Source organism: Peromyscus maniculatus, chromosome 5 (genome assembly GCF_049852395.1).
Source record: "Peromyscus maniculatus bairdii isolate BWxNUB_F1_BW_parent chromosome 5, HU_Pman_BW_mat_3.1, whole genome shotgun sequence".
Taxonomy (NCBI): Eukaryota; Metazoa; Chordata; class Mammalia; order Rodentia; family Cricetidae; genus Peromyscus; species Peromyscus maniculatus.
The window spans coordinates 81513918-81532391 of NC_134856.1; the positions used below are offsets into that span (position 1 = coordinate 81513918).

General features: G+C 40.2%; 1 protein-coding gene across 3 annotated transcripts in view; it reads right to left on the reverse strand.

Moving 5' to 3' along the window:
* The window catches only part of Camk1d (calcium/calmodulin dependent protein kinase ID), a 411952-nt gene that overhangs the window by 135261 nt on the left and 258217 nt on the right, over positions 1-18474 (reverse strand). For all 3 annotated transcript variants that reach the window (XM_006974656.4, XM_042278119.2, XM_015993508.3), the window contains exon 3: positions 9247-9321. In XM_006974656.4, coding sequence (XP_006974718.1) covers positions 9247-9321 — 75 coding nt within the window. The remainder of the gene's footprint in view (positions 1-9246; positions 9322-18474) is intronic.

Below are 18474 nucleotides of genomic sequence, written 5' to 3' on the forward strand. Positions count from 1 at the left end.
CATTTGATTTTTGTCTTTGCAACTTTTGAAGCCTTTCTATTCCAGTAGTATTTCTTCAACAGTTATCCTGGTGGGTGACAGATGGGCAGCAGTAGTCAGAAGTAACAAGATGGCATCGGCCAGAGTCTCCAGATACTATTGCCTACCAAGATGTCACACAGCTCTCCCCCCAAGCCAGCCAAGTTGAACCCCCAAAGGACAAAACTCCTCAAATATAAACCTCTATAGACAGAGTCCCTCATAGGGCCAACCTCATACAGATTCACCCCTCCACAGACTTAGCCCTTCACAGGTTCAACTCTGTGCAGGCTCAGCCACTCACAGACCAGAGTCTGTGTCTCCCCCTCCCCATCCCCGCTTCCAGGCTCCACAATAATGCCTCTGTCTGAACTAGATCTTCTGCCAGGAGCATAAGCCACCTCTCTTAGCCCTACACCCATCTGCCTAACTCTTTTTTTTTCTTTTTTCTTTTCTTTTCTTTTATTTTATTTTACAATACCATTCAGTTCTACATATCAGCCACGGGTTCCCCTATTCTCCCCCCTCGCACTCCCTCCCCTTTCCCCCAGCCTACCCCCCATTCCCACCTCCCTGAGGACTCTGCCTAACTCTTAATCACCCTCCATCCAGGGTGCTTCCTCTCAGAGCACAGAGAACAATTCTGAAAGAAAGCAGTCATGGCAGGTTATCACCCCTCTATAAAGACAGCTGCTAAAGAGGATCATCTGTGTCTTATGCCATAAAACCTCCTAGCTACCCACCCAATATTGAGCAGAAACTACAGGCCTACTGAGTTCTTAATTAACTGTCTGTGGTGAATAAAGATAAGATTTCAGTAATTTATATGTAAATATAATAAGGTATTATATTCAGAAACACATTTTTCCTTCACTATTATGCTTGGCTACTTACCGAAGGCTTTCTATTGAGAGTGATAATTTGTGTTCTAATTAAAAATGTTTCTGGGAACACAGTGTATAAATTATGAATACAATATCCCCATGAAAGCTAACATTGGTGACCCTACCCCCCAAACAGGGAACTGTTCAAGCAGCTTCATACACAAGCCAGCACAGTAGATGAAACACATTTTCTCTTGGAAATTGCATATATTTTCATGTCCTGGGCTACTTGGGAACCAAATGAATATTCTTCAAAGAATATGCATTTAATTCTTAGGTTTTCAATCTCAGCAGGTATCTGGTTATATTATACATATTTGAATGCTATCATGGCATGAAATAAATATTAGAAATATTTGCATCTCACCTAGAATAAGCATAACAAAGTAAATCACCATATTGACAAAAATCATTCATCCATTCATAGTCATTATTTTTTTTAATTATATAAGGGAAAAACAGTAATTGTGAATGGAATGAGATTTTTCAGGTAAAATTTTATGCTATTATTAAATAATCTTTCTTCTATGCTTTTAAAATATTTACTGAATCATAATTAATAAGGCTTTCTAGGTAAACTGAATTATTCACATTAATAGTACCTACAAGTTTTTTGCTTAGAAAATATTATTAGAATATTATACTACACTGGTCAAGGGTACATGATGGGTTACTTGTTGCCTTAATCAAATGATTTATTCTCTCTGTTTGGTTTTTCTATGTAAAATTATAACATACAACCTCCAAAGTTTGCTGTAAAGATGAAGAAAAATAGATATATTTCTTAATCACCATTCCTTTTCTATAGGATGTTAATTGAAAAATTATTTTTAATGATTTATTTAATTTTAATTATGGGTTTGTATGTATGGAGGGGTATATGCACATGGGTGCAGGTACCTGCAGAGGCCCAAAGATGCTGTCAGATCCTCTGAAGCTGGTGTTACAGGTATTTGTGAGCTGCCCAGGATGGGTGCTGGGAACTGAACTCAGATCCTCTGGAAAAGTAAGAAGTACTCTTTACCACTGAACCATCTGTCTAGCCCTTGAACAAATATTTAAAAAGTGAAAGATTTGTATGATCTGAAGAGAAACTTGAGTACAGAACAAATATTTATTAAGTGTTCCACACAGTGTACAAGTACCATTCTCACAGGCAACAAAGTAGAAGTTAACTTTTCTGAGGGTGAAAAGTGTTAACGAGAGAAATAATGTTGGGGGAAGAGATAGGGAATCAACATGTCTACAGTAGGAGTTGAGGGAGGGAATTTATACAATGAGCCAGGGAAATAGCTTTAAAGAATGGCATCTAGCCGGGCGGTGGTGGCGCACGCCTTTAATCCCAGCACTCGGGAGGCAGAGGCAGGCGGATCTCTGTGAGTTCAAGGCCAGCCTGGGCTACCAAGTGAGTTCCAGGAAAAGGCGCAAAGCTACACAGAGAAACCCTGTCTCGAAAAACCAAAAAAAAAAAAAAAAAAAAAAAAAAAGAATGGCATCTAGCAGAAATCCGAGCATTCCCTGAATTCCAGGAGAGCATTAAGAGATCTAAGGGAAGGGCCAGAGAGCCGGCTAGGCTGGTGAAGGGGCTGGCCACTAAGCCTGAGGACCCAGTTGAGACCGCTGGCCTCACACAGCGGAAGGAGACTCCGGAAAGTTGTCCTCTACCTCCACATGTAACATGTGTGTATACAAAATAAGTAAAGACAGACAGACAGACAGATAGATGGGAGTGAAACAGATGACTCTTGAAAGTTGTCCTCTGACCTCCACATGTAATATGTGTGTATACAAAATAAGTATAGATAGGTAGATAGATGGATGGATGGATGGATGGATGGATGGATGGATGGATGGATGGATAGGTATGTAGGTATATAGATAGATAGATAGATAGATAGATAGATAGATAGATAGATAGATAGATAGATAGATAGATAGATAATAGATAGATGGGAGCAAAACAGATGACTCTTGAAAGTTGTCCTCTGCCCTCCACATGTAATGTGTGTGCACACAAAATAAGTATAGATAGGTAGATAGATAGATAGATAGATAGATAGATAGATAGATAGATAGACAGATGGACAGACGGACAGACAGATAATTTCCACTTGTGACAAAGTCATGGCAGTGGCACAAGCTCAGATTGCTTGAGGAACAATCAGCGATCTGGTCTGGATGCAGCTGAATGAAAGAGTAAGTGAGAGGAGGGACAAGAGGTCAGGGGCTTATAGTGTGTCAGGGCTGATACAGTCCTGGGGGCTGCTGTAAAGTCTTTGTAAAGACAATGAAAACTGGGGCTAGAAGTCTCCATCAAGAGTCTGGCTAGCACACTGTGGTAGTTTGAATATAATTGGCCTCCATAAGCTCATAGTGGGTGGTACTATTAGGAGATGTGGCTTTGTTGGAGTAGGTAAGGCCTTGTTGGAGGAAGTGTGTCACTGTAGACATGGGCTTTGAGGTCTGATACATGCTCAAGCCATGTACAGTATCTAGTTCACTTTCTGTTGCCTTTGGATGAAGATGTAGAACTCTCAGCTCCTTCTCCAGCACCATGTCTGTCTGTGTGCCACCATGTCTCCCACCATGATAATAATGATAATGAACCTCTGAACTGTAAGTCACCCCAATGAAATGTTTTCCTTTCTAAGAGTTGCCTTGATCATGGGGTCTCTTCACAGTAGTAGAAACCCTAACTATGACACACACTAAGACAGCAGTAAGGTTGGGGAAAGAAAGTCAAGTCTCTTGGGCCTGGGCAATAGCTATGATATTATGTTGTTAGTAATATTGAGTGAGTAAGTTTGTTGGGTGAGAAAGATGAATGTAGTATGATTCCAGGTTTTGAGTCTAAGAAATTGGAAGAAGGGGGCTGCCATTTACTAAGATGAGACAGACACCAGGATAAACAGATCTTGTGGAAAATTTCAATGGGACTTATCACATAGCAAAATGAAACTACTGAGTAGTTCTAGGCTGGAGAGAGAGATTCTGGAGGTACCCATGTATGGAACCTAAAGCCTTATTGGAAAGGCAGTAAAGCACAAAAGCAATACAATCTGTATCTTTTTCTACAAAAGTACTTCCAATATATTTCTAATATATTCTTTTATTTGTTTAGGTGTATACATAAGTGTGCAAATATGTATATGTGTCTATGAATGTGTGTGTGTGCATGCCATGATGCTGTGTCAAGGTCAGAGGAAAATCTCTGATGTTGGTTGGGTCTTGCCTTCCATTTTGAGGCAGGTGTATGCCAGAATATCTGAGCTACAAGAATTCTCCTATGTTGCAGAATATTATTTTAAAATGTGTTACATTTGTTTGCACTATGGAACATTTGTTTAATGATGCAAAGATTTATTGCATTCTTTTAGGTTGCATTTGTTTAACTCTGTGAAGCTGTGCTACTTGCCTGTCTAAAACACCGGATGGTCTAATAAAGAGCTAAATGGCCAATAGTGAGGCAGGAAAAAGGATAGGTAGGGCTGGCAGGTAGAGAGAATAAATAGAAGGAGAAATCTGGGACAAAAAAGGAGAAGAGCAAGACAAAGGAGGAGGATACTGGGGGCCAGCCACCTAGCCACACAGCAGCCATGGAGTAAAAGTGAAAGTAAGATTTACAGAAGAAAAGGAAAAAGCCCAGAGGCAAAAGGTAGATAGGATAATTCAAAGTTAAGAAACACTGGCAAGAAACAAGCCAAGCTAAGGCCAGGCATTTATAATTAAGAATAAGCCTCTGTGTATGATTTACTTGGGAGCTGGATGGCAGGTCCCCCAAAAGAAAAAGATAAAAAACAATCAACAACATTTTGGCATTCCAATGTGGGGCTAAAGTAAAAGAAAATCCAGCTACACTCCTGTCTCCATCTCTCATGTTGCAGTAGGAACACTAGGATTGTAGATGTGTGCTGCTGTATCTAGCCTTATGCAGATTTGAGGAATATGAACACAGGTCCTCATGTTTTCATGGCAAGCACTTTGCCCACAGAACCATCTCTGCAGCCCTTTAAATGTATACTTTATCGTGTCACCTTGCAGTTTATTCAACCCACTATAGATGTAAAGGGGAAAAGTGAAGGGGGTGGCCTTTTATCATTTCCAAATACAGGACTGAGAGTCTGCAACCAAAGATAGATGAGAAATAAACTTAAACTGACTTTTCATCTATAAATTATATCAGTGAGATCTCAGTCTCTTACTATCTATAGAAGATTATCCCCCAAATAGCATTCTCAATAAATATATTTGTCAAAAACGCAAATAAAATGTACATAAATATACCCTAAACAATTCATCTTTCCTGTAGCAGCATAGGACAAATACACCCCACCCTCAGAATTGAGATAGTATTATAAAAGCAATAGAGTTAGAGTGCTGAGGAGCCTCGGTGCTGAGGGTGACATTTCCTAGGAAACTAAAACCCTCTCTGGCACAAATGTTGTGAAATCCAGTACTCCTAGATGTTGTATTCTAAATCCTACATATTTAAAAATCAAGGACTTTCCAAGTGAGTCAAAAATGAAGGCAAACACAAACAAGCAAACAAAACCAAAAGAACAAAACCACTTCCCCCTGATCCAGACCCAAAAATTTACACACCACAGGCTTCAGGAGTAAAATGCCATCAGACCTTGGCAAATAAAACCAAATCCAATGACAAAATAATCACACAGCCTACAAATTCCCAAAGCAAGTTGAAATCTTTCCACTAATACTGTATTCTGATACACCCAGGGGTTCTGTCATTGCTTTTTCTTCTTATTTTTTTTTTGTCACTACTTTAAAAATATTTTATTTAGATCATGGAAGAGAGGAAAGATCAGAGTTGTTTTATATGAATCCCCAAAATATATGACAAAAGCTATTTCAAAGATATAATATTACCTTAAAATATACTTGGTAATTAAGGCTAAATTATTAAAGTTTTGCTACATAGAATTCTTTTGGGAATGAGCAAGAATCAGTACAGAAAAGCAAAACAAAATCTACTTGAACTACCATGGGGATCACTTATAAAAGTTCATTGTCTTTTACTCACTAGAAAGCAACTAGAATAATGAAATAACACCCAGTTACAACAGGACCAATAAAATGAAATATTTCAGATTAAACTGAGCAAAGATATTAAAGCCCACATGCTGAAAACTGTAAAATGTAGACTAAGTTTAATAAAAGACCTAAATAGAGAAACAAGTTGTGTTTATGAATTAAAGCTCAAATTCAAGTTGTCAATTGTTCTCAAATTTGTATTTAGATTCCATGCATTTCCACACAAGATTTCTACAAACAAGTCTCAAAATTTGATTTAAAAATTTATATGAACAATCTATTTTAAGAATGCCAAAGTCATTTTATAAAATAATAAACAATAAAAGGGCATTATAATGTAATATAGGAATAAAGTACACCTAGTTCTAAGATGTCCTTTGGAGCTGTGATATTATATAATATTGACACCAGGACAGATACAGAAAATAGAATAATGAGTACAAAAATATGATCAAGTAATATTTTAACTAAAACATTCATCATGCTTGCGTGCACGCGTGTGCGTGTGCGTGTGTGTGTGTGTGCGCGCGCGTGTGTGTGTGTGTGTGTGTGTGTTTTACACATACTTGTGGAGTTCAGAAAACAACTTGTGAGATTGGTTCTCTTTCTACCATGTATGACCTAAGGATTGAACTCAAGTTGTCAGGCTTGGCAGCAAGCACTTTACCTGCTGGGCCATCTTGCTGGCCCAAGGCAACTGATTTTTGACAAAGCTACCAAAGCAGTTGAGAAAATTAAAGTTTTCTTCAGTAAATGCACTGAATATATCCCTATGAGTGAATTAAGTCAGACACAAATGAGTGAATACTATATTACTCCATTTCTATATTTTAGAATATAAAAAAACTCTCGTGAAAGTTAAATCATTGATTGGACCATGGCGAGGTTGAAAGGGATACAAGGAAAGGAATCTTTCAGGGGAAGATCAGACATAGTGGTGTTATGTTCATCCCTGAGACATCCAGTTCAATTGAATGCAATATATTCTGTGTGATTTACATTTCAATAAAACTGATTCCTAAAAGAGTAATGAAAACCAAAGAAACATGAATGGGTACAAGTTAACATGTTGTAATTGGCATATCCAGTGCTTCTAAACTGTTGAACAGTGAAGATGCATAGCCTTGTTCTTTAGCTAATTCAAACATCCATCACGTTTAGATCAGGATTCTGTGCTGGATTTCCTTAACACAACGACCCAGTGCTCCCACCAAAGGTAGGCTGGTTCCTGCCTAATTCCTCTCTGAGATACTAAGAAGTCTCCATAAGTGTGGTCCATGCTAATGACATTTCCTCTAGCAGCCACCAAGAGAAGACGTTCTCAACTGAGAAACACAGAGTGGGACTGGGATATATGTGCCAACCACAGACGCTCCAGGCTTTGGTCTACAATTGGGTCTGTTCTGGACCCTTGGCTGTTCTTGGGCTAACTCCTCTTTACATACACTTCTGCTGGTGAGCACATGATCAAGCCGTTTGGAGAAACAAAACTGAGGTCTATTTGGACTTCTTCTCATTAAAATTTGAAGAGCATCTGCAGAGACATTCTGATGAAATGATACAGATGACCATAAAGAAACCTGTGCATACCCAGGCCCTGTTCTTCATGACCATTTCTCACATATTCCCCACCCCATCTCTAAAGTAAACACTGCCATCTTCTTCTTTGCCCATTATGGAAACTGGTCCTCAGTGAGGCCTGGTCATTTGCCCAAATTCACCCAGCTAGTCAGTGGCACAGATGAGATTTCCATCTCTGGGATACTTAAAGTGATATGTGGTGTATTTCCATACACACAACCCTGGAGTAAATAAATGGAAAGACCTTGAGGTTCTGGCTCTGATGTTAGTCATTTTACACTACCAATAATAAAAAAAGCCATGCAGCTCAATACACAGATGACATTTTATGGGGCTTTTGCTCATCACCAAAATGTTATATTCTTCCTACTAGGCAATCAATATTTGAAAATGACTCATTTATATCTTTAGAAAGGAGACACTATACAAAACAAAGTCAGAAGCGTTCTTAGGGACTGTCTCTAAATCTGGGGAGAATTATTACTAGTTAGGAAAGAAAAAAAACAGAAATGTGCAGTATCTACAACTAACAAAAGAGCAGAGAACTAAGAAAGATTCCTGGGTAACTGGGTAGTTCCCACTATACTAAGCAATGAAACAGCTGCTTAGCCTGACTCACTGTTGATGTCAAAGAAAATCAGACACACTTCCAACTGGGACATTCCTAAATTATTTATCTAAAATACTACCACCCATGAAAATATTTTAAAAGTAGTGAAATAATAAAAAAGTGAATTGCTGGGACAATTTCTTTGTATCAAAATGATCACTAGGAGATAAAGTTAGGCAAACATCCATAAGGAAGAGAAAACATGAAAACCCATTCCCTAGCCTACCTAACCACCACTTGTTCTGCACGTCTTTGGCTAGTCAAAGTCTGAACCTCATTAATAAATTCATTGTCTCTGTTTTGATCTTCAACAACAATCTTCTCAGTCTCAGGACTCAATAATGTGGTGTCCCAGCATCTACTTCTTCAGGTCATGGAGATGGCCTAACATTCTGAGAGATTCCTAATATTTAATTCTAGTAAACACAGAACGGATATTCCTAACAATCACACACTTCAAGTAAAGCATTTATGTAGTGAGAAAGATAATTTTACCTTAAATTAAAAAACAATATGCTGTAAGTCATCTCTATCTGATATTCTCACTTCCTCCCTGTCTTGGAAATCCTATGTGTTTGTGGATTATAGGGACAACTTAATGGAGGTGGCAATGTCACCATCTGACTCCAGTAATACCTTCCTTTTCTGTGTCTGTCATGAATCCCCAGTGCAGTCACAAGTGTGACTATCCACCAAAGGGAGAGAAGGGGAGGGACAGAGCACACGCTGCCATCTGCTTTCCTCCCCCGGCATCCCTGGAAATGAAGATGGGGTGGGAGTCTGTCCTAGAGATGAGAGCGATGTGTTCCTCATACTTGGCTCACTGAAGTGTCTTTAGGCAACATTTGGCCCTGGCACTTGAGACAGCCATAGAGGCACAGTGCAATAGGGGCATGGAGCCCAACTGTGAGATTCAACAGCCACAGAACGGGCCTGCTCAGGTCTGAAGAGGCCTGGGTGGGTGCCCTGTATAAGGATGATCTTTGCTTTCCAGTGCCCTACAGACTCATCATTTCTTGTCACCTCACACAGCCCACAGCATTTATTTGTTTGGGGACTGGCATTCACACCCCCTCAGCATTCATAAAACAAGGTACTTACAGTTGCATGACCAAGTACAGGTGATTCGGGCTCTCATAAATATCTTCCAGGGCAACAATGTTTTCATGCTTAATCCTAAAAGTGAAAAAGAAAGTACACACACAATGGTAAGGACAATTATACTTGGGAAAAAAGGTCATGACAATACCGGGGACGGCATGTAAGATAGCTGACGTGCTGCCAGCAGAGACTGAAGAAAAGGAGACCCAAAATTGTGGACCATCAACCCTCTGTGTGTTCCCATCCGGATCTTCTGCTTAGCATGCCTCTAGAGGGCCAAGGCAGAAATGCCTACATGTCCCAAGGTCATGCTTTATGGCATGCACATGTCATGTCCTCCTCCATATAAATACTTCTTGTAATACTAGTCTTTTTCTTTTATCTGATCTTCATGTTCTGTATTCCTAGATCAATGGTGATTTCTGTGATACAGGAAAGGATTGAAGTACATTTCACAGGAAATTATACAGAGATGATCACCCAAGGTGGGGTTAAGGCAGTTATGCAGGTCATGGGAAAAAACCTGCAGCCTGGGGAAGTTTTTCAGGCTTGAATAAACTGTACCAAATGTGTGGTCAACTATAGCACATGGTATGATGTGTTTCAACACACTGGACTCAACTTGGCCATGATGAATAATTCAGTTTCTGAGGATATTCCAAGGGCATTGTGTAAAACTTGAGACACTAAGGGGTATTGGCTTAAGACTATGGATGGAGTAACATATAGATGGGATGACAAACTAAAAGTGTGGGAACCTGGAATAGGAAGAAAATGGTGGCCTCCACCAAGAAAGGGAGATGGCAACTTTAATCCAGATATTTTTGATTCCTCCTGAAGGAATGTGGAGACAATATGGCAATTGATGGAGTGATTGCTACAAGTTTTATTGGGTTCCTAGATTAAAAAGAGCTGCCACTGGAGGGCTCCTGTTGCAAATCACCCTCTGGAGCGATGGAAGGATCTTTCTACTAGCACGTGGAGGAGACCCGATCTAGTATTGGTGTGGCCCCGGAGTTTGGTTTATGTCTTTCCTCAGGACAATGAGGTTCCTCTTTGGATTCCTGAGCACTGAATGTGCCCTGTGGCTGCTGCTGAAGCCCAACATGACAGAGACCTAATGGGTCATCATGAAAAAATCTACCCTTCTGATGCCAATGGAGATTGAGAGCCCAATATGGCCAGCTTTGGCAAGCATTAATGTAAGCCTAGGAACTGTAGCCATGAGATTGGATTCTCCAGAAGAGCTGCCAGCCAAAGTCATGCTTGGATCAAAAAAAAACGGGCCTTGGCGGTTCGTGTTCCTGGAGTTGTATCCATGCCAGTGGATGTCCACACAATCCAGAAGAGAATCTGACATTGCTGCTGCCACTGTTGCTGTTATAACAATGGCGCACACTGCTGCTACTGTTTCTGGGAATACCATTTCATAATTGCTTACTACAGCTAGCACAGTGGAGACCCTGGCAATAAAAGTAGCTACTAGAGTTAGTTAATCTTTCATTCTATTGGGCAAGATAAATTTAATTCAGTAGTTATATACATCTCAATTGGCTTTGAAAATTATAAATTTATAAACTCAAGTTCCAGTTGCTTTTGGGATACTATCTTACAAGGACTCCAACGTACAGTATAGCCCAATAAGGCAGGGAATGGCTCAGTTGCCTTTAGCCTACTGGCTATGGGTGAGATAGGACCTCTGTTGATCTTTTCTGTATCGAACACACAGATTGCAAGCCTAGTGCCACTTTGAGATCTTTGGCAGCAATTAACCATGCAGCTCACACAAGATTGAGCCAGTATGATAATGAGTATTCAGAGACGGGTAATGCCTGGGGAGCACTCACCAACTTAAGACAGAGCACCTGTGTGGCCTGGGCAGGCCTCTCCATGACGGGTAAGGTGACCTGCTGACATCCCACACAACCCAAGTCAGAAGCTCATTTTTTAATAAAAGGGCCCCCGTTTTGGGTAACTGTTGCCTTGCTTGCGAACCTTGACCTTGATATCCTCCCAATGCTAATTCCCTGCCAGGTTCCACCCTCCTGAATGTTTAAGGTAAGTTCCTTGTCTGTGTATCCTGAATAATGGGCGTTAACAGCTTAGATGCAAGATTGTAAAACATCAGTAGCAAACTTCTGCCCTCCGGGGTCCTCCCATTGTGCTATAAGCCTGTAATTAAGACCTCCTACCCCTTCAAGAAATGGCATTTGACATTTAAAATTAAGTATATATGTATTATATACATATATATGTAATTGGATGAATACTGCGAATGTAATCTATGAATACCACAAATGTGATTAATATCCTGAGTGTAATTTAATAAATAAATACATTTTTAAAAAAAGAATAAAAAAAAAAAGAGCTGCCAAGAAAGGTGAGCTTCCTTTCATGGAAGCTCTAAAAATTGGATCAGGTCTTCCTTGGAATTGTTGGGATATAGAAGGACAGAAGTTGCTGACTTGCAGGGACAGATTTCTTGTCTGAGGTCATTGTGGCCCACTAGTCACGGGCCTTGGTGTTTGCAGAGGGCTGAGGAGGAACTTAGGCGGCTGTAGGGGTCTTGAAGTCAGAGCAGGCTGTGTGAGAAGGAAATAACTGTCTGGTACATTGACTACTGTTCTTGTTTTTATCTTTTTTGCGAAATTGCATGTTGCTATCCTCTGGGTCAAGTGCTCAGAAGATTGTATAATCATTAATAATAAAAGTAGATTATGCTTGCTTTGGTGTTAAGTCTGGGATAGTTCCTGTGTTTAGTAAAAGATAATGAAGAATATATTGGTGATTTTCTAAGAATAATCTTTGGAATCATGAGAACATTTTGTATTGAGTGATTTCCCCTTTTCTTTCTGTTCCCCCTTGCTTATGATAATAAAAGACTGAGGTTACCAGGGCAAAAGCAGAAGCTAGGGACGCTAAAGAAACTGGAGCAAAGAAGCTACTTAGCAACTGCAGAAGCCTGAAGTGATCTGTCAGCTTGCACAAGCATTGTCTTTTAGTCATTACTGTGCCTTCCAGGTATTCCATTCTTCAGACCCCCGAAACTGCTGAGGCTGGTCCCCAGCATGACAAGAAAAAAAAAATGACAGATAGAATCCTAATTCCTTAATAAGATATTGAAGACTCGCCACCACATTGTTCCAAACCTATTTCTCAACTTATTACTCCCTCAATCTCTTCTCTCCACCATTGCTAAGGCCTTAGAAGCCCACAATTAGTAACACTGGGTTGAATGCTGTGGCTGAACATGTATGCCATGGACCAAATCTCTCAATACTGTATTTTCTCACATAGCTGCACATCAAATGGCTGAACACCCTGAGTAGCACACAACTTCTTTCTGTTGTCTCAATGCAGGAACTGCAGACTAGTCTAAAGAGCCACCCATGTGTCGGTCCATCCCTCCTGACAGCCAGTATACCCCAGAGAACAGTTGCATGGTCATGTTCATGAATCCAGTGCAGGAAAAGGAAAACCAGTCTGACCACTCTCACTGGAGTTCACATTTATCCCATCAGGAAATTCAATTTCCCAAGTGAACTAACTAGTGGGTAGGCAAGCTAATTTCATCTCAAAGTTTAAAAACAATACATGTTTAAGCAAGCCATCTCTATCTGGATAGTCAGATTTCTTATTTCCTCTTCCTTCTGATATCCCCTGGTATTAGGAAATTACAAGGACAATCTCATGACCAAGGATGATCAAAGTAAGTTCTCAACTGGCAGCCCTTGAATCTTCTGGGAGTTTGGCACATGTCCAAATTCTCAGGCTTTGATTGGATAATACAAAGCCAAGGTGGAGTCCAGCAATCTACATTTTCAGACAGTGTATACACAAAAAGAGACAAAGGGATTAGATCAGGAATTTTTGAACTTCAGTGCAAAAATGCATTCTCCGGGGATCTGGTGACAAGGCAGATTTTGATTTAGTGGGTCCAGGGAAGGGACTTTGCATCTGTATTTCTCACCAAGATGTAGATGTTGCTGGCTAAAGAGCATCAAAGTCTCCAACAAAGGCAGCCCAAGAAGGAAGCAGATTCCTTCTAGCTCTCAGAGCTACCCACAAAGAGCAGTTTCTACTCAGAATGTCAAGCTCAATTTTTATTTAATGCATATGAGGAAGAACTATGTCATTCCTCGATGAGCTAATTAGCTCTTACCACATGCCTTTTGCTGACATCCCTGATAAACCATTTAAAGACAAGACAGAACATGCAGATTCTTGTGAGCCCCTTGGAAGTGGATTCACGAGACTCACTTGTTTCCCCTCTTGTGCCTGTAACAGGCCTGTTTAATAAATATTTGCTTACTGAATGGATGGATGATATTTAAAGGTCATTGCCACTAAGCAACAAGATACAACATTCCATATGTAGTTTGTGGAAAATGGAGGGATTGTTTCCCCAGATATCAGATGGCTTCCTCTGTAAAAAGAAAGACTGAACAAGAGGCTTCTCTTGATTAGAGTTGGAAGAAAAGAAGATAATTAGCAAGGAGTGGCAATGCTTTGCTTTTATTTCTGCAGCTCTTATTAGTTAATGTGGTTGTTTGTGGGAGCTAAAAATAATTACACTAAATTCACATTTCACTGGCCACCCGTGCAGGGCGCTTACTTATCTGTCAGCAATAGTTACTGTAAAGTGAAGTAAAATCGTATCAGCAATGAGTTATAGCACTATATTAAATAAATCATGCCACCAAAGAAACTACCAGAGCTTAAACTGGAACAGCCAAGGTCTTAGATATTTGTGGAATTGACATTATAGACTATACATGAGGGAATATGATCAATGACAGTATGTATTGTGCATATTTCTTCCTCCTTAAGAGCATAAATATTTCCACTTAGTCACATGAATTTGGGCTGTCAGGGCCTAGATTTATAGGATATTGAGATGAATGGGACCACATGGAGGGCTACTAAAAAAAAATAATGGAGTCACAGTTACCTTCAAACTCTAGAAAATAACACACACTTTTAAAAATATAAATACATTCCAGACATTGCAGTGTTGTTCATATGTCCCTGGGACTATTATGTTTCTGATGTACTGAATCTTATCACACTTGGGCTTAGAAGTTGGCACCTACAGTCCTGGCAATCTTTGGAAGTTGAACCAAGAAAGCAGTTTGGGACCAAGAACTTAGTCATTCAACAGTTAATAACCATTTCACCATATACAAAGACTCAGCCACGTACAAAGAATTAGCCTAGCCAAAAAGGCAGGCTGTAGTAAAGGCCACAATGCCTAACTTGGGTATACAGAACAGAGAACCTGTTATGTCTTAATTGAGTGCTGACAGGAGATTAATTTTCATATCCATTGGAGCATTCCAGAGAGGAGCCACAGATGGTCGGGGCAAACCAAAATGAAATGGCTGAGAAGACATTACTTTATGAACGCTCCCTCTCAACTAGTGTTTCAGTGAGTCAAGCAACTGAGGAATTCGTCCCTCACTGGGTTTCTGTTACGTATCTGGAAGAATACAAGAAAAAAAAAAAAAAGGTTTTATCTTCAAAAAGCTTGTCTCAGTGGAGCAAACCATGAACAATTAGGTATTAAATGCCAACCTCTAGAACTGTATTTAAGGTCACAGAAATCTGGGTCCTGTGTAGGCCAGAGCTCTGGCAAAGAACTCAAGAAAATGATGGGGCTGAGTTGGGATGGTTAATGCTCGAATGAGCATACTTGAGTGATTTCAAATAAATCCTAAGATGGCCTCTTCAATGTCTCTTAAGAGAAGTGGTTTAATTAACTTGGAGCTGTTAGAACATGGTAAAAGGAAACATTCTGGCCTCCTGCATCTGTTTTTAATCACTTACTCCCCCTCCAGACTCCTTATAATAGAGACAGACTAAACTTACCAGTTTAAAATTTATATATTACCTTTCCAAAACACCAGATAAGTATTCATCCATTTCTAAGGCAAGGGAAGGGTCTGTGCCACAAGTGCCAACCACAACTGAGTCCCTTCTTCCCCTTACTCATTCAGCAGATACCTGCTGGGAGCCTACCACATGCCAGGCACAGTCACCGGCATTAGGAATTTAGTGGTGGACAAGACAGTAAGGGCGTCTCAGCCCCAGGGAGCACACATAGGCTACAGCCAAGAAGCCTTCCCAGGGAGCCTGACAGTCACTAGAAATTAGCGTTCATTAATCAATACCTTTGGGAACCATAGAGATTAAACCTACAGGGTCTCTCTGCAGACTGGTAAGACTCATAATGCCTCCTTCTAGTCTTTTCTTTTGGTCGTCGATCCATTCTTCATCAACTATCTCACAACAGAGTTGCTATGTCTCTTACCACTCTGCTGGCTTTCATTTGACCAGACTGTTTCTCAAGCCAAAGTAATGACCCAAGCATGAGACACAGTTCTCAAGAGCAGGGCATTAAAGAACAGGGAAACCATTACTCAACATGAGCGAGGCATTAAGCATATGCAAATGCATGGTAATGTAAGGGTCTTGTTTTCATCAGCTGAGTAAGTGTTCACACACAAGAAGGTAAGTTCTAGGTAGGTAGGGAATCTTAATGATTTCCGTCACTACTGTCTCCCTAGTGCCAAAGAAGGGTGTGACAGAGAGTATATTTAATAGACATTTATTGAATGAATGAATGAGTGAGTGAGTGAGTGAGTGAATGGAAATCAGCTCAAGAGTCCATTAAGCACCTACTCATTTTTACTTGCATTTTTACCAAATCAGATTTCCTTTCTTACCCAGGCTCGGTCTTTTGAAGTTAAAGATTTTACCTTTCACTTTTTTGTTTGTTTTGTTAATGTTGCCACAGTTTGGGCACCTCTGGGGATTGAACCCAGTATCCTGAGCATGATAGGCAATCGATCTGAGCAATATCTCTACCTCTAAGCTTTGTTGAATGAAGTCTTTTGGGATCCATCCAGTACTTCAGACCACCATAGTATTCTAAATCTTGATTCACTCATCTATTGTATTTATTACTCTTCCCAACATTGGTCCATTTGCTTATTGGGTATGAACCCACACAGTGCTCTTTTTGAAATTCCTACTCAAAACTTTAAATAGAAAAGTTGTATTCCACAAGAAGCTCCCACCACCCTAAGACAACTGACATTGATCAACTGGCTTTGATTGGCATTTAGTTGCAAACTTGAGTGCTGTCATTGAGCCCTTATTTGCCATTTATTCATGAGACAATCAGAAACTTTGCTGGACTGACATTTCTCCATGCTATATGGCACACAAGACTATTTAAAAGAGAAATGGGGTGTTTGGGAAGATTCGTTCCTAGTAAACCCACGTTAGCTCCTAGCAACCACTACAGTCTTTACTAAATGATCACAAACCATCTGCTTAATTTCCTATTCCAGAAAGTCACCGTGCATGGAGGTCCAGCTTCTCAGTCTGTAGATCTCAGAGTCTACCATTTTGTGTTTACAACACTTGACAATGTCTCTCCTATTGTTTTCCTAAACACCTCAACTGTGATTCTCCTGTAATAGGTGCAATTTCCTCCATGTCCTGGGACGTAACAAACCCAAACTCAGCAATGCACCGGGTGCACCGGTTTTTTTGTTTGTTTGTTTGTTTGTTTTTTGAGCCTGCTCACAACGCTGTTTTATTACAGCATTGTTGAGCTTCAAGTATGTGTCAAGTTTGTGCATCCGTTTCTGGTGGTGCTGAGAACTGAACCCAAGATTTACAGCATGCTAAGTGGGTACCTACAATTCACTTACACCACCAGGCCCTAGGGATTTTTAAATATTTCGTTTAATATTAACAATTTTACAGAGTAGAAATTATTTTCCTCATTTTTAAAGGGGGAGGCGAACATCTAGGAGGTCAAGTATTCTAGGAGGTCAAGTATTCGAGGTGATGTAATTCATAATTAGCATTGTTGGAATTTGAGCTAAGTCCTTTCTTACAACCAAGCCCATATGAAAGCTATTTACATAATTTTGTATTAACTCAGTGTGCTGGTTAGGTTTTTTTGTCAACTTGATACAAGCTGTATCATCTGGGAAGACGGAACCTCAAGTGAAAAAAAATGCCTACTAGATTGGCCTGCAGGCATGTCTGTGGAGCATTTTCTTGATTACTGATCAAAATGCAAAGGACCGGCCTACTGTAGGCAGTACCACCCCTGGGCAGGTGGACCTGGGTTTATATAAAAGCAGACTGAGGGAGCCATGAGAAACAAGCCAGTAAGCAGCATTCCTCCATAGCCTCTGCTTGCATGCCTGCCTCCAGGACCCTACCCTGAGTTCCTTCCCTGACTTACTTTCATGATGAACTGGGATCTGGCATATAAGCCAAATAAACTCTTTCCTCTCCGAGTTGCTTTGGTCATGGTGTTTTATCATAGCAACAGAAAAGCAAAGTAGGACCCTAAGTTATAACAAACAAATCTAAGAGAATGTAAGCCAGAGTTATCTGTATAAGACGATGACACCTAAGTTAGAGACATCAGTCTCATCATTAACAGTTCACTATCCACTCCGAGGGGCACAGAGATTTGTTGAACCACCTCAGCTTCATGAATACTCTCAAAATACTTGGTAATACTCTTGACTGATGAGGTTCCAGTAGGTCAAAGAAAAGCAGAGATGTGTTCAAAAACAGAAAGAATAGTACAGGGTCTGGAAGTGAAAATCATAAACAACTTCTTACAAGCTCATATCTTCTCCATCAAAATAGAGAGGGAGAGTACACAGAAAAAAGAGATGGAGACGCAGTTATGGACCAATGGAGGCTGTGGTTCTTCCAACCTGTAGAACCAACCCCCTACTAAGTCAACATTTAGCTTTTCCAAAGCATGGCCAAGCGACCATACACACACGAGGAGTGCTCTTTGGAGAGCACCAAACTGCTAAGAAATGTGCAGGATTTTAGACAATAATGTAGCTGAAGCAAGTTTAGGTGTTAAAAAGAATTTCATTTAATTTTCATCACTAATCTATCAAGCCCAAGTAAGCACTAGCTGACCCACCTATGTGCTGAGGGTAAATGCTTTATGCATCTACATTAACGTCTCCATAACCTCAAACAATAGACAGAAAAGATGCAAAGAGGGTGGTAGGCCCAGGCTGAGAGAGGAAAGTTGAATGGGAAAACAGCATATGGGTATTGAAACAGATGTCTGTCCACAATGTAACTAAAAGCCAAGCGAAAAACCCAGAAGAAGCCAAGAGAACATTTTAAAATTAATTCAGGAAGAGGGAAAAAAACACACGGTGCCAAATG